Source organism: Haliaeetus albicilla, chromosome 5, assembly GCF_947461875.1.
Source record: "Haliaeetus albicilla chromosome 5, bHalAlb1.1, whole genome shotgun sequence".
Taxonomy (NCBI): domain Eukaryota; kingdom Metazoa; phylum Chordata; class Aves; order Accipitriformes; family Accipitridae; genus Haliaeetus; species Haliaeetus albicilla.
Window position 1 is genome coordinate 7,527,138 of NC_091487.1, and position 16,127 is coordinate 7,543,264.

The 16,127-nt window shown below is 47.0% G+C and overlaps 1 protein-coding gene across 1 annotated transcript in view; it reads left to right on the plus strand.

Annotated features, from left to right (window-relative positions):
- The first annotated feature begins 1,176 nt into the window (after positions 1-1,176).
- The window catches only part of PRKCH (protein kinase C eta), a 119,921-nt gene continuing 104,970 nt past the window's right edge, over positions 1,177-16,127 (plus strand). The window contains exon 1 of the mRNA XM_069783216.1: positions 1,177-1,674. Within this exon, the coding sequence (XP_069639317.1) occupies positions 1,315-1,674 (360 nt within the window). The 5' untranslated portion in view covers positions 1,177-1,314. The remainder of the gene's footprint in view (positions 1,675-16,127) is intronic.

The window sequence follows — 16,127 nt, forward strand, 5'->3', positions numbered from 1 at the left end:
GAGGAGGATGGGGTGGGAAACCAGAAGCGGTCTGCTAGGGAATGGGTAGAATGTGAAAGATAAAGGGCTGAGGGGAGAGGAGTAGGCTGGAAAAGAAAAGAAAAAATGAAAGCAACACACACACCAAAAAAAAAAGATGCTGTACACTCTCAGCCAGCCTTGGCACTGTCCGGCAGTGGCGGGGACCTTCGGATGACCACGGCTTCTTCCGCTGCAGGGACTGCAACCTAATTCAGACAACGTTGGCCACACAGTATCACCAGGAAAGCAGGATTTCACGGCTCCCCTACCCAGTCCACACCATTTTGCTGTCAACTTTGGAAAGTAATTAAAAGTATTTAAATTCTGACTTAATAAAGTGCAATGAAAAACCAAGAGATATCCACCCCAAACCAAAACCCTTCATGCCAAGAACGTTAATCATATGCAGTTAATCCCAAACGGCAGAGTTGTAACAATAAACTTTTCAATATCAAAATCAACATATCTTCATGTTCCCTGTACCCGTTCTCCTAGTTAAATGCGCTGCTCCAGCGTTACGATGCTGTAAAACGCCTGCCATAAAAGACAAGGTACAAAGCAGCTGAGATAAGGCTGCGCTGTTGAACTCCTCTCCCCGCGCAGCTCGTACCGGCGATACACCGCAGGTACGACCAGCTGCGGCCTCAGCCCTTCCCCGAGCGGTGTGAAACGCGGCGGGAAGGGGCTGCGGCCGCCGGCGGGGGGGGATTGTTTGGGAGACCCGGGGGGGGGCGTGCGGGAGGGGCGCACCCCTGCATCGGCGGGGAAAGGCGGGCAGCGCCGGGGCAGGCTGCTTGCCCCGCAGCCTAGCACCGGGCGTTGTTTTCCCCGCCGCGCTTCTCAGGGCTCGGCAGGCGGTTCCCCCTCCGGACCGGGCCGGGCCGGGCCGGGCCGGGCCGGGCCGTGCGAGCGCCCGTCCCGCCCGCTCCCCGTCCCGGCCCCGCCTTCGCGGCGCGGGTTCGCGGCTCCTCCCCGCCCAGCACCGTCCTACGCCCCAGGTGTCCCCCGCCGCGCCGAGCCCAGCCGAGGCGGACGGCGCCGCTCCCCGTCGGCAGGAGAGGCCGGGGCTGGGCGGCGGAGCGGCTGCCCGCTGCCCGCGGGAGGTGGGCGGTGCGCGGAGGGAGGAGGGGGAGGCGGGTGGCGGCGGTTCCGGGGCCCGGCATGGCCCGGGGGCGGGCGCCGAGCCGCCGGCCGGCCCCCTGAAGAGGCGCGGCGGGGCTGGCTACCGGCCCGGCTCCGCGGGAGAGGGGTCCGGCTCTCCTCCGGGCTGCCGGGCGCCGCGGGGGGGCGGCCATGTCCGGAGCCATGAAGTTCAACGGGTACCTGAAGGTGCGGATCGGGGAGGCGGTGGGCCTGCAGCCCACCCGCTGGTCCCTCCGGCACTCGCTTTTCCGCAAGGGCTACCAGCTCTTGGACCCCTATGTCACCGTCAGCGTGGACCAGGTGCGCGTCGGGCAGACCAGCACCAAGCAGAAGACCAACAAACCCACCTACAACGAGGAGTTCTCCGCCACGGTTACCGACGGCCATCAGATCGAGCTGTCCGTCTTCCACGACACCCCCATCGGCTACGACGACTTCGTGGCCAACTGCACCTTGCACTTCCAGGACCTCCTGCGCTCCGCAGGCCCCAGCGACGGCTTCGAAGGCTGGGTGAGTACCTGTCTCCAGGTGAAGCTGGAGCTGGGCTCCCCTCTGAATGAATGAAGGCGCTCGAAGGGTACTCGCGGAGCCGGGGCTTGTCCTCGCACGCCTGTGCTGCGGATGCGCGCAGCCCGGTGCGCGCGTCTGCGTTCACGCAGGTGTCCCTTCGTGCATCTGTTTGTGCCCCCCCTGTGCTTTAGGTTTGCTTAGACTGCTATTTAGACTGCTCTTTCAGCTGCTGCACATTGCGACCGTGAGGACAAAAAGTCTCAGCTGTCATAGCTTGAGAGTTAAGACCCCGTAGCTGAGGGCTGTGAAGTCTCTTCTCTTTGTAGACTAGCAGAAAGAAGGCTTGTAGTGCATAACCGGCACAGTACACCTGCAGACTGACACAATCGTGCACCTTTCTTTTTTTGCTTAGCACGCAGAGATATACTTGGAAACTCGGATACCTGGGGTTGGATGTATTTCTGCTCAGATCTACACATGCTTGCACAATTGTTTGATGTGTGCATGCAAATTTCTTTGACTTCTTAACAGAACGGCAGGACTAGTCTTGTGTGTGTTATGTACACCGCTGTGCTGGTTGAACACAGTTTCATTTACAGCTAATTCTAGGTTATTTCCAAGGAGATGTCACTTGCATCTGGCCCAGAGAACCTCATTTGTGTCTTAGTCCTAATGGTAAGTGAAAGTAATAGCACAGGCTCTAAAATTGTGCCTTTGCTTCCACTACTGTAAAGGAAGAAGTGACTGTATTGATCCAGACAGTAGTCTGAATTTGCTTGTGTTAGGTTAGAAAAGGAGAAAAAAAAAAAAGGTATTTCTTCTGGGGAGAGAAGGTGCAGAAGAGCTGAGAGTTTCCAAGGTTAAGGTAGCTATTAACTTTTTGAGGCCAGGAAGTTCAGCACGCGTGGTCAGGTAACCACCACAATAAAATCAGACGTAGAGGAAAGAGAGCTGACACTGTAGAGAACAGATAGGCATCTCGATCGTATCGCTGGGGAGAATACGCTGCTTTCTGTTCTCAGCCGGTATCTGAGACTGAGGTGTGATGCTACACCTCTCGGGTGATTACAGAGAAATACCAGTTGCAGGATTGATTAATAGGTGTATGTTGGTCCTATTTTTTTTTTTTTTCTTCTTATGGTGTACTTAGGTACCCTACGGATAGGCTTGAGGTTCATGCACTAAAGGTGGTTTCTCCCAGACAGTCACTGATGTGATTTTGTGTCAGGCAGAGGGATCCAGGCTAGCCTCGAACGAGTTGGCTCAGATATTGCTCCTGACAGCACAGCCAGAGCAGAATTCACAGGGGTTTGCTCGGTGGGTGCATGCCCATCTTCCCAGGCTAGTTGTGCTGCTGGAGAGAAACTGCTCCTGGGACTTGTGCTAAAAGAGTTTTAAATAGAACGAACCCCTGTGGGCCAGGGCAAAGGAGTGAGCTCAGGATAGAGAGCTGTAGTTTTGAGGGTTTTCTTTGTTTAATTTGCTGGGGGTGTTTCCTCTTTGCTGTTGAGAGAGGCCCTATCCTCTCGGGAGGCTGGAGTCCCGGTCACACTGGGTCTGGCTACATGTGGGATTGGACTGCTCTGTTGCAAAGGTGGTGGCCTTATTTACATTACTAAAATATCTATAATAATATTGCCTCTGGTGTGGATGCATGCATGTCCAGGGGCCCACTGTTTCTTTTCCTTTCATCCATCCTGCAGTGCTGATTTTTAGGACAGATGCAGTCTGTAGCCTGAAATGCTTGTTTGGTCTTTGGTGAGGGCAAAGTTTCTTATCCCTGCTGGATAGGCACATGTTTTATGAACTCCTGTACCTGTGAGTTGATGGGTGCAAAGGGGTGGAAAATCAGTGAGTTTTTTAACTAGAATGATGTAAACTGATGTTATATCTGGGCGTGTAGACAGAGGCTAGGAGCTGCTGCTCTAACTTTTCAGTTAATGTCTAAAAATTACAGCTGGGGTGGATTTAGTGGGGAGTGAGCAAGTGTTCATCTTCTGTTCCCTTTCTCCTCTCCCCTCCCTTTTGACTTGCTTCGTTAGCATCTCGCATAGCGTGCAGCCGGGATCACATGATGACAGGGAACAGCATCTTGCCCTGATAATTTAATATGTGTTGATAAATCCAGCGAGGCTGTTGTGGGGTTTTGTGTAATCAGAAGGATAGGAAATGCTGGTTTGTACTAAGGTCCATGAACTGCTGGCACGATATAAGACACCACAAGGGATTTGAAGATGATTTGCAACACCTCCACTCTGAAATCCTTCACACTGCCCTTTTTCCATCCCCAAAGCAAAAGCACATGTAGGCAAGGAAGGAGTGAATGGAGTGAGGGGAAGATTGGTGAATCCTCAAAGTTTAACCTGGCTTACACTGACTTGGCTGTGCGTGATTTTTCATTTTGATTTGAAACAGAATTTTTACGTTCGCTTTTCAGAGACAAGGACAACAATATATTGGTAAACTCCAAATGCTCCTTGGATTGATAACAGCCAAACTGCCTCTGCTCTGCTGGCTGCCTCTGCTCCCTGAGCTCTCCTCTGGAGAGCCAAGCTGCTGGGGATAACCTGGGACAGTCCCTCAGCAAACACGTTGGCCTGAAAATTTTGGCATGAGCTCTCAGGCTCATGCTGCTCTGTTTATAAACATGGATTTTCTCCTGCTGAAAAAACGTGATTAGTTGTAACATTGGTCACCACCTCTTGTGAGAACTGTAGGAAGTGTCAGTGAGAGGCAAGTAGGAGCAGTTGGTGTGTAAGCATTGGTGCTTCCCAGATGACTTGCAGGTACATCGCTGCAATTATGACCCCAAACACTTATGCAGATGAGTAAGTGTATGGACATGAACTGTCTCATCAGTAATGCTTATACACCTGAGTCATCCCACTGGGTACTAGGACAGAGTTCTCTGTTCATGGTTTGCGTTAAAATCCATGTTCCAGAGACTCTTCAAAACTGACCCTTTTTCTTCTAACCATTTTGATTGTTTTCTGAAGTCTTTCTAGTAAACACATTACCATGGTCTGGATATCTTTTAATTTGTGTATTAGTTATTAAACACATTTGACTAATTTTACACAGATAAATCTGTAAGAGCTTATTAACCTCAAGATCCTTCTCTCTGTTTCCCATTTCTTATATTTACTTGTCAAATTGCAGAGCAGTAGTTTTTTTTAATATTGTCAGTTAAATGCCATTTTGCCTTCAGCATGCTTTAATGTAGTTAAAACCGGGAGCGATCTCTCTGGTACCATGTTTTTTCTGGTAGGCATTTTCCTGTGTGGGTGTGAAATTGTGCAAACCTGAATGGTAGCATTTTACACAGGTGCTCATGACCCTGCCCGGTGCAACGCAGTGGAGAATTAAGCTGGCTGCTATCCGAAAGCTGTTATGTTATGATTTACATCAGGGTTGAAACTTGTCTTTTAAAGCATCTAATTTTGCACTAGCATGTGCTAAGATCTTTTTACTTGGCATATGCCTCTTTAAAAGGTAGTATCTCCTCTTTAACTGTCTCTGAGTGCAGTACGGGAAGCAGTCATATGTCAGTGAAACAACATAAATAATTTGGAGTACTGAGTTGTAACTGAAAGGGGAGATGTTTACAATACATAGGATTATTCCTATGAGTTTTATGTAGTAGCTGAAGTAATTTTTGAGCTTGGGGAAATGCTATTTACAGATGCTGAATTGCATTGTTACTAGGAAATTATTTAATTACGATTGTAAAAATTGTTAGTCCCTATGTAGAGATGTCATAATTTCTAGGACTTTAACAAGGAGTTAAAATTCAACCTTGATCTTGAAGTAGCAACTTATCAGAGTATACTGAAGGAAATTAGATAACAGATGGACTATAAGATTAATGAGCCAATTGCAACTTCCTGATGAGTTTGTTACCATTTGCTCATGTGTGCAGGAAGAGATTAAGACAAATAATTCTCATGCATTCCTTAACTTGAGCTCTTTCACCTGTATCCTTTGCTATGATTTTTTCTGTCTGAAGGCAGAAAGAACTGTGTTTTACCCATGTTTATATGCAACTGTATTTATTGAACATTAAATTGAAGAGTTAAAGGAGAATGCAACTTCTTCCCCAGAGCATTATGACCATGGCAGGGAGCCAGGGCGCTGCAGGTCAAATATGATATGGTTGCTTCTTGTTTTGACTCCTGCTTCCCTGCAGAGTGTTCTCCAAGCGGGCAAAACTTGCATCAGGAAGCCAAAAATACTTTATAGCTGTTGACAGGATTTTGCGATGCAGTATTTTGTGCCTGCATCAGCCTGTGCCCGCCTGCAGAGATGGACTGCAGCTTGTAGAGCGGGAGTAAATAGTGTCTCCTTCCGTAGGTCAGCAGCAGGCTGAGAGATAAAGAGCAGTAGCAATCTGTCCATATGATTTCTGTTTCCATGCACGACAACTGTATACGTAGTGCAGATTTCTGATCCGTGTGAAAGTCACGCTGCACGTTAATTGCAAACTAGGATTGAGTAAACTCCTTCCCTATTTCCTGGTAAGTTTTAAGTTGTTTCTGTAATTATTATTACTGATGTGCATTTGTTATGTTGAATGGGAATAGTGGAGAGAAACACCCAGTGCAGAAGGTAAGATGGTTTTTGAAAGCTACTAGAACTTCGGCTTCTGTTTCTTTTCCTTTAGCATACAGCTGTCCTTAGGCCCTACGAACAAACCCTTCAAAATGCCAGCAGAGTCCCGTGCACCAAGGCTACCTGAGAGTGCCCTGCAGCCTAAAACAAAGGCTGTAATAAATAAATAAAGGAAAAATTGTTGCGCTTTGTCAGGTATTAAATAATCCTGGGGCGTGTGATGCTAATAACAGTTTTACTGATCAAGGCAGATGAGAACGACTAGGGCTGACTGTCACGAAGAGCTGCACGCTTACTGCCCTGTTTCAGCATCAGAAGTTGAGCTAATTAGGAGCCAATTTCTCACTCACCCATGAGCTCCTCCCCAATAAACAGCCTGTCGGGCAACTGTGAGCATCCTTGGAGAACATAGGCATTTTGCTTGAGAGTGCGTTAGGCTGGAAAGATTTGGTCAAAGAATGAGAAGAGCCAGCTTCCAGTGGTCGGAGCCACTGGGATGCCGGTCGGGGTCTGTGGGACTGGAGTTCAGGCGCTGGCTTTGAACTGGGTGCAGCAGGACGTGAGTTTGGCTGTCCTGCATGCGGCTGGGTGCCCGGTCCCGCTGCGGTACCGACTTTCTAGTGTGTTCCTTAGTCTGGTTTTCCACAGCTGTGTCTTGAGAGCTGTTCCTTTGATGCTGTTGGAGTCGGGAAGGGCTCGGGAACGCCGGAGAGGCGTGCGGGAGAGGAGCACGCTTTCCCACCCAGGGCAGTTTGGCTGGGATAGGCTGTGCAAGTATCGCCGCGTGGCTTTCCCCAGCTGCGAGCAGCCGCTGAGCCGAAAGCTCGACCCAAACCCCGCTGAAAGGCACCCAGGCCCTCCCTCTCCACGACGCGGTGGGCACGTAGGTTTTGTCGGCCCACGCTGCCTTTGCCTGCCAGCCCGCTCGCCGAAACTCCGGCTCTGCGGCCTGGTGGCAGCTTCTCGGCGTGGGGTGGAGCGGGCGGCTGGGAGAGGCCCCAGCTCGCACGGTCACACGAGGTTTTCTGGAGCTGTTTGTCGAAGCCCTTACTGATGAGGTTGCTTTTATTTCGGTGTTAGCTTTCTGTTTCTGCTGCTGCCCGTTGCTCAGCCGGTGGCGTTGCCGCTGAATTACCTGCAAGGCCTGGTGAGAGGGAGAGGCGGCAGGCCGAGGGCTGATGCCCGTGTCTCCTTCGGCAGCGTCAGTCGTGGCAGAAGCAGCTCCTGAGGGGGCTTGCAGACCCGTGCCCCCGGCCCGGGGGCTGCTCTTTTCAGAGAGGCTGTGTGCGGAGGAGGAGGAGGAGGAGGAGGAGGAAGAGGAGGAGGCGGGGGGGCCCGCGGGGCGACCGCAGCACGAGCGAGCCCAGCACCCCAGGAAGCTCTGCCCCAGCCCTGCTCTCTGCGCCCCACCGGCCTCGCCTCGCTCCCTTCATCTTCTAACTTGGCCTTTACCACGGGTCTTTCTGCATTTCGTCCAGGCTGTCCGAGGCTTTCTGTTAGGAGTGGTTTCTGAGTAACGATTGGGTTTCTGGCCGTTTTGAGCTTATAGGCAATAGACCCTGCAGAAGAGATTGTCGAGGGGGCCGTTTAAGCTATTGAAATGACATTAGAAAGTCTACTGATTTACAGTGTAACTCAACATGAAAGCATATCCCTTACTGAAGTGAATAAGACTCCCACCCTTTCTTTGCAAACTATTAAAGCTCCTTTGATGTTTTAGGCTTGATTGTAGCTATTGTGCTTTGCTAATACAATCAAGAAATCGGGGACCTTTTGTGTAACCATGGAGAAAAAAGGCGAAAAGAGGAGTTAGCAAGTAAAACGAGTTGCTGGCAGCTTTTGTAATGTGTTCTGGATCAGGCATCGCACCTTCTTGCCTCCGAAATCTCAGCCTATTTAGGCACGCAATTAATATATGTCAAACCGTGCTGCAGACTTAATTTCTTCTGGAGACAGTGAGAATCTTTGTTCTGATTGCTTATTCCACCCCTGTGTTATTTGTGGGGCCGTGCACTGAACAAGGCTGGAGTCCTGGATAACTAACCTGGCGTCGTGTCCTGGTGGAGCTCGCCAGGCGTTGTTCCTCTCCCAAGCCATGCCCTTGATTGTGCTGGTACAAGAAGCCCTGGCTGGTTGTGAGGGAAAGACTTGCTTTATAATTATATCAAAGATAGCAAATGTATGTCTAAAACAAAGTGCATCCTGAAGCATCCAATTAGTGTTACTAAGCTACTTAGGGTATGCCAGACAAATTACTTAAATTTCTGCAATGCCAATGACATTTTTTATTCTTTGATATTATGAGAGGTTCTCATCGCTCGGGGAAGGCAATTGCTGAGGAAACCATCCTGCTTTATTTTGAAAGCCAGCACCATGAACAGATGTACGCCAGGTTTCGTTGCGTTAGCGCGATGCTGCGTGAGAGCAAGTGTTCCTCAGCAATTCTGGCGCTACCGATATTCAGCGCTAAGATCTCAGCATCTGTGCCGGGCCCAAGGTGATGGAAAAAATTGCTTTTTCACTGCCCTTGCGAGGCCTTGTGTGCCCTTCTGCCCTTGTTACGCTAGACCAGAGGCATCTAATCGATGACCAGATCTATCCCACAGGCCTGCCAGAGCAGTTTTACCAGCTGACGGCCCATTCCCTGCTTTGCTCTTCCCTAGGGCTCCTCGGATGTGGGGCAGGTGGCAGGCAGAAGAGTTGCTCTGGCAGCCACCAGCTTGTTTTCAGCCACTGTCTTCCTTGTGGGACCCACGGCATCCCCAGAAAACCTCGTGCTCTTTAGCCCACCGGTGATCCATGTCCTGATGGAGGGATGCCGCCCTCGGGATGGAGAGTTGCATCTGCTGCAGACAGGGGATGCCTGTGTCTTGCCTGTGTGACAGATGGATGTCACATCCAGGGTTGTCTCCTCTGAGTGACACCTTGCAAACCAGTGAAGCCCAGCCTGGGAAGGATGGCAGCCCTGGGCTGCACAGACACAGGGTGTTTGGAACTTCAGGTTTGGGATAAGATTTCAGCTTGTCCGCTGGCCCTCCTTGTCGCTGGATGGGGATTTTTCTGTGTTCCATTATACGGTGTAGACCTGTCCTTTGGGTCGGCATAGCTTGCACTGGAGTAAGAGCATGATGCTATGACTGTAGTTACCCATGAGCTTTGGCAATACAAAAAAAATGTTGGCAGGGCAGGAGGGAGGGGAGTGTGAACCTGTAGATGATGTTACATAAAGACTTTTTCTTGGTGTTCACCTGCCAAGTTTCGTAAGTATTGAGTTTCATGAGTGAGTTGATTGTATTTGTATCAGTGATACGGTGGCAGCTCTCCAGACTCCTTCCAGGAGGGGTCTCCTGGCTGTTGAACAGAGAGGAGATGAAGTACTGGTGCAGAAACAAAAGTTGGGCAGCTTTGGTAGCTGACTTAAGTTTGTGAGATGGGAGATAGGTTATTTATTCCATTTTTTTTAACCAACGTGACAATGCTGCATAGGCCTTAGTGGAATTTTTTTGACTTTTTTTTTTTTTAAACTTTTTATTGCAGTAGGGATATTTCTGTCAAAAGAAAGAGAGGAGGAAAATACATCCATGCAAGACATATTTCTAAACATGTGATTTGGTGTATGAGTATTGCATGTCTGCTGTGCTTTTTAAAAAAAATAAATTGATAAAATAATTTGCAGTGTGCAATCACTTGACAGATCAGCACAGCCCTGTAACCTCTCAGATGGAGGCGAGTGAGGGAGAGGATGTGAGAAACAGGCTGCGTATCTGTGCTGTCCCAGGACATTACACCGAATAGTAAGAATTATACTGACAGTCTGACAATGTGCATCTAGGGGCTGAGGAGAGGTTTGAGATGGCAGTTCCATATCTGAACACTGAGATGTTTTTCCTGCCTTTGTCTCATATGTTTAGTATCAGCCGTCCTCAGAGGCAGGATTTTGACTTGTCAGCTGGTCTGATTTGGTCTGAAAAAGCAGCTCATACCTTCCTACAGCACTTCTGGTTTCTAGCCCTCTCTCTGCCTGCTCTGTGGTTTCTGTTTTTCCTTTGCTTGTTTCGTACGTTTTTTTTCTTAGCTCTTTGTCATTATTCTCCATTTTAGCAAAGTACTGTAATTTGTATTTTTCTCTTGAGTAAATTTAATTTTACTCTGTCATGTAAGCAAGACATCACTTGTAAATTAAAGCCTTCATATACCTCTCCACTTGCTTTAGTATCTTAAACCTCCTACGGTAGCAATGGGGTCTTAGTTTGGAAATCCTTTTATTGCTTTTTGGACAGAAAATATTTGCTGTCATTCACAGTTTTACAGATGCTGTAACAGGTTCAAATAGGGACCAGTCATAACTATGCCAAGTGCTGTACGTATGAGTCAGAGAGAGATGTGGACTGTCAGAAAGATCATTTAGGGTTGTGTCAGTTTGTTGGAGCTGGCTGGCTCTACGGTCTGGATAGGAAAGAGGGTGACAGTTCTACTATGACAGTAAAAATCAGCATGGGATGTCTGTACTCCTAAATGCTTTTATCTGGCAAAATAGTTGCAAATAAATGCTGTCTCTGATAGCATTGGGGTTGGCTTGTCTATGTGTGAGTTAGTTTCTAGAGTGATTCTCTCCACTTAGACTGGTCAGTGTGCTCATCCTGTACTAAATGTATTCAATTCTGGGCTAAGTTCCTTCAGAATAACGAAGGCTGTCTAGATCAAGAACAACTAATGAAAGACTAGTTTATCCTGTTTGAATTCCTACTTTGTCCTGCATTTATTTTCCTTGGTAAACAAGGCCATATAGCTTGTTGGTTTTTGCCCAGGGTTGAAGAGCAAAGGAAAAAATATGTTGTTCTAAGTGGTGAAATCTGGGGATTGATTTACTGAATGTTTTCTCCTAGCTTGTATCCTTTAATTCTTTTAAAATTTAAATGCTTTAAATCTGAAGAGAGGGAGAAACCTTTCGTGCAGCGGGGCCCAATTCTTATCCCTCCTGTGCATGTAAACTCTGGCACACTCCATGAGAAGCTGCTCTCCATACATCACTTTTTTCTGGCATCTAATTTTAATAACACTGATGTGGAAGTTGTCTTCCTCCTTTCTTATTTGTTTTAAAATGTCACTCTGTAAAAAAGTTTGCCTGTGTCCTCTGTGAGATTTCAGCAGAATAGGAGCCTGGTGCTTGCCTCTGCTTTTGCTTGCCAGGTTTACGTTGGTGCATTCCCAGTGGCATCAATGGAGTTAGGCTGCCAGCTTTGCACCGGTCTAATCTGGAGAAGAACTGGACACATTTCTTTCCTCCTTCTTGCATGCAACAAGGCTTTATAATGATGGCTGGGTTGTACATTATTTATTGAGCACAGTGAGTGCTCACGGAGCTCTAAGAAAGAGGAGGGAATTGGCTTCCGTGCAATGAGTTTATTATCTAGGTCATTCACAGACTGAGGCATCTAACATTAATATATGCAATGAAAATTTATTCTGTAAGGCACTTTGCTCCTGAGCCTGGAGGAAAATATAACTATGTGAGGAAAATGTTCCTGTGCAGTCCAAATCCATGGTGGGATTTCTTGTCAAAGCTACTCAGTTGGAACACACTATTTAATACAAAAGCTACAGTGGTGTCAAATGTGTAGGGTGATCCTCCATCCCCTAATAGGGCTTTGTGTGAGTATTGCTGTTGATAATCGGTTTGCAAGATGGAGCCCCACACCTATCACTTCATTATCTGTTTACTTAGTAAAAAGTCCAGTTTAGGAGCTTTGGGTACTCTCACAAGACTGGCTTATGGGGGGTGTGTGCGTGTGATTTATTGGAGATTTATTGTGATTTGTTGGAGATTGTTGGAAATGACCCTCCAGTCAGTTTCCTTTCGTAGAAGTATCAGCCTCTTGTTTCTGCAAGGGACTCGCGATGTGGCAGGTTACAGACCTACGCTAAGAAAAAATGCTTGTTTATTAGGTGTTCCTTAATATAGTGGGATGTAATTGTGGTGGTTTAGTAGCTACTATATGAGCAACTAAGCTGTTCTTTGTTTGAAGTGGAGCAAAACTGGGTAGAAACCCAGCTGTGCTAGGATAAGCCACCTTCCTCTCAAAAATTAGCCCCTATTATAATAAGCCTGTCAGTACTTAATGATAGTAACTCATTTTGACCACATTTTCAAATAATTAGCTCAAGTAACATTTAGCCTGTCTTGCCAATAAAGATGATAGAGTTTTTCCCCATCTTCTTAATTCTAGGAGGGAACATGTTGCACTTTTCCTGTGCAAAATCTTGCTGAATGGTTTTTGGCGTGAGCCTAGGAAGAGCATCAAGTTCATTGTGCTCATGTCCAAGAAAGGAGCAAGTTCTAGAGCTGCGTTAGTGAGCCCAGACACTAGGGCCTTGCTCTTTCCCCTTGAGGGACAAAAGGGGTATGACACAGACAATAGAAACGGGCAGCAATGTTACGGAAGCAGATATGGTTTCTCTTGCATGTTCCAGATCTCTACAGGTTGAGGCTAAGATCTCTAGCTCTACCTGAAGGACAGTGTGACCCCCGCAATTACTGTTAGGGTGCTGTCTCTGCAGGCCAGGACTCACCGTACCCAAATCCTTAGGGCTTGTCATCATCTTGGAGTGACGGTGGTGTAATGGAGAGCAAACTCTTGGATTCTGGAGTGTCTGGCAGGCTCAGGAATAAAGCATCAAAAATTCAGGCACGTCGTCGCGGAATGGTTTTCGGCCCCTTGTAGGCAAAAGACGTTCATGGGCTAGTATGGATGAAACCCTTTTCATTTGGGTGAATGCTTACAAAGTCATCCAGATTAGGAATGGGTTTTGTGTTTAACCACAGTGGAGCACTTTTTTCAGCAGGTTTGTGACCTGTGAGCTCTGGCAGCTTGTGCAGGACAGACCTAGGAGGATACCCAGCAGATTTTTGTCCTCCTCTGCCCCATGGGTAGTTGCTGTGCAGCAAGAGAGGTAGAGTGCTTCCTGCTCGTGTCTCTGCTTCTCGCCTACCCCATTTCATAGCTGAGCTTGCTAAATAAACCATCAGTCAAAGGCCGAATGAGTAACTTGGTGGGCTGTGAACTGTGGTTTTGGAGTCATGCGAAAGCAGCGTCCGTTCTGCTGCCTTTGCAGAGCAGTGGTGACGGCCGGAAGAAAAGGGTGGGGGGAAGCTTTGGGGAGGCTGGGGACAGTAATCCGATTTTGATCAAAGCTTGATACCGAGATGGCTTTTCCCTTCATTTTGCATCTGCTGAAGAACTGGCTTAGTGATTTATCAGTTCATAATCACCCCTATGCTCTTCCCAGCAGTTCACTACAGCCACTGTTGGACGCGTACAAAACCCGGCTCCGAGGTTACCCAAGCTCCCCCGAAGGGGTGCTGAAAGCCGTGTCTTTTAGCTTGTCTTGGGTGAGCAGTTGCTGCGTGTGGCTGCACATCTGCAGGAGCGCAGGATGTTAATGCTCGCAGGGTAGATAGAAATGCCTGCGAATGCGTGTGTGTTGTGGGACAGACAGAACACAACGCACACTCATTTCAGTTCTTGCTTAGTGCCGCTTGTAATGAGGAGAAATTCCTCTGACTGGTTGTGTTCCCTCTGGTTACCACTTTGTTGGGTAAAACTCTTAGAGTTAAGAACTTTATAACTCCAGAATTTTAGAAGAACCTTAGAATATTCAAAATCATTGGATGGTTCATTTTAGAATTGAACCCTTCTGATTTTGTCAAGAATAAAATTGTAGGGTCTGGGTGGATTTCTTTGAAGAGAAGCAATGATCATTCAAGTCATCACATGTTTTGGCTTATGTGGATGCAATCTCAGAAGGCTTCTGATGTGTCCTTGCAAGTTTGTCATTTCCCTTTGTCATAGGGAAAGGAGTGTTTGTGATTAATACGAGGTCAGTGGATTTATTTCTATATATAAATAAGCTTACTGCAAAGAGACTTGCCTCAGCAATGGATATGCAGTACTCATTGTTTTTAAGCAATGCCACTTCTTATTTTAGTAACATTTTGGAAGTGCCTGTTCCTGTTTTGAACATGAACATTAGGTGAGAAAAGAGTAACTGAGGCTTGCTGGTTTTAAACAACCTTTGGTGCCCCTGTGCTTGGCTCCTGAAAGAGTGTTATGAAAGAATCTTCCTGACCTCGAAAATGCTCGTCAACATTTTCTCAGTACAAGTTTTGTGGTTCACTTCTAGGTTGACTAAACAGTCTCCTTATGTTAATAGTCCTGGGCATACGAAATTTTATTTGCAGAGAAATGTGGGTTTGGGGTTTTTTTTTTAGTTACTTCAGCTGCACAATAATACTCTCAAAAATACTCTGATAATTTTTTTTCACTGTCAACGATAAGAACAGGCCCTCTTTTTTTTTTTCTTTTAAATATATATATATATATTGCCAGTAAATGGGTAGTTGCAAAATTCTGTGCACCTCTAATATTTATTGTTACTCCATCACTAACAACATTAAGCAACCGTTTCCACAGGAACGGTGCTCTTTACAATAGGCAGTGTTGTGGCTTGCTTCAAAGCCACAGTTAGAACATGTAGGTGTTTGAAGAGTACCAGATCTTTCCATCTCTTGCTATGAATTTTCCAGTGGGTCATTACTTGTTCAGACTTTCTATCTCAGTATCCGAAACCATCTCAGTGCTTCATGTTACTGTGTGTGGTAATGTCCGAGAAGTCTTTCAAGTGCTGCTGGGTTGCAAGAGGAATCTTTTAGATTCATAAAAAGCCAAAACTCATGGTGCAGCGGTGGCAAGGATCTAGTCAGCAGCTCCAATGCAGCTAGTTTAGGATCCAGCTCTTTGCTGCTGTAATCTTATCTAGGGCTCTTTCAGTGTCATGCTGTCATGCCTGTTAGGAGTTGAATAGCATTAGGTGTTTTATTATCTTTCTTAGGGGACTGCATTTGTAATGGTTCACTTCATTGGATGTATGGCAGTTATTAGAGGGACTGTATCTCTTTCATTTTCTTCCCCCCAAGGTCATTACTGAGCATCCTGCTTGTACAGAAGAGAGGAACTGTTTGACTGGCTTCTCAGCTTTATATTACAGGGCTTGGTAAACCTTAAAGAAGGGAATTTATTTGATTTTATTTTGAAAGAATATAAATGCTGTCCAAGGGATTTCTGTCCTCAGCTGGTGAAGGCTCTCTGATTAAGGTTATAAGACTAAAATTGATGTGACTTTTCCAGGGGCGAATAAAATTATGCTTTGGGACTCAAGGTAGTATGTCCCCCCTCACCAAGGGCTGTTTGTCAGTGGGAGGAGAAGCATAAGGTCCACATTAGCAGTGCCACCCAGGTAGGGAAGTACTTTTCTCCAGAAGGGTATTTATACTTTTAAATGTATTAGCTAGTGGGCTGGAGTTGAAAGCATGTGTGTTTGTAATATAAAGCACATGCAACACTGGCTGTGTCACAGATAAAATGCCAGGCCTTCCATTCACAAAGAAACTAAATATTTATCAAGGAGGGCACATGACAGCAGTTGTCCTAAATATGATGGCCATGTGATGGAGCCTGTCCTGCTCCTGGCTTACCTAGGATTGCCATGTGCTCGGACTTGCAGTGATCCCCAGCAAAAGCTCTGTTTGAAGAGAACAATGTTTGTCTGCAGATTTGCAGGTGATGTTGAGCTTCGGATGGGAAATGTGGTCAGCATCAGTTTCTCGATTGACATGTGAGCAAACCCACTCTAACCATGTTCTGACCTTTTCTTCTGCAGACAGTTTCTGGGTCGTCGTGTCCCCCCCACCCCCTCTTTTTTTTAAATCCAAGGTACATCTTGGTCACATTGGTTGAGAAGTGCTTCCTCATCTTGAAACCATGCTTTGGAAAGGGAAAAAGAATTAT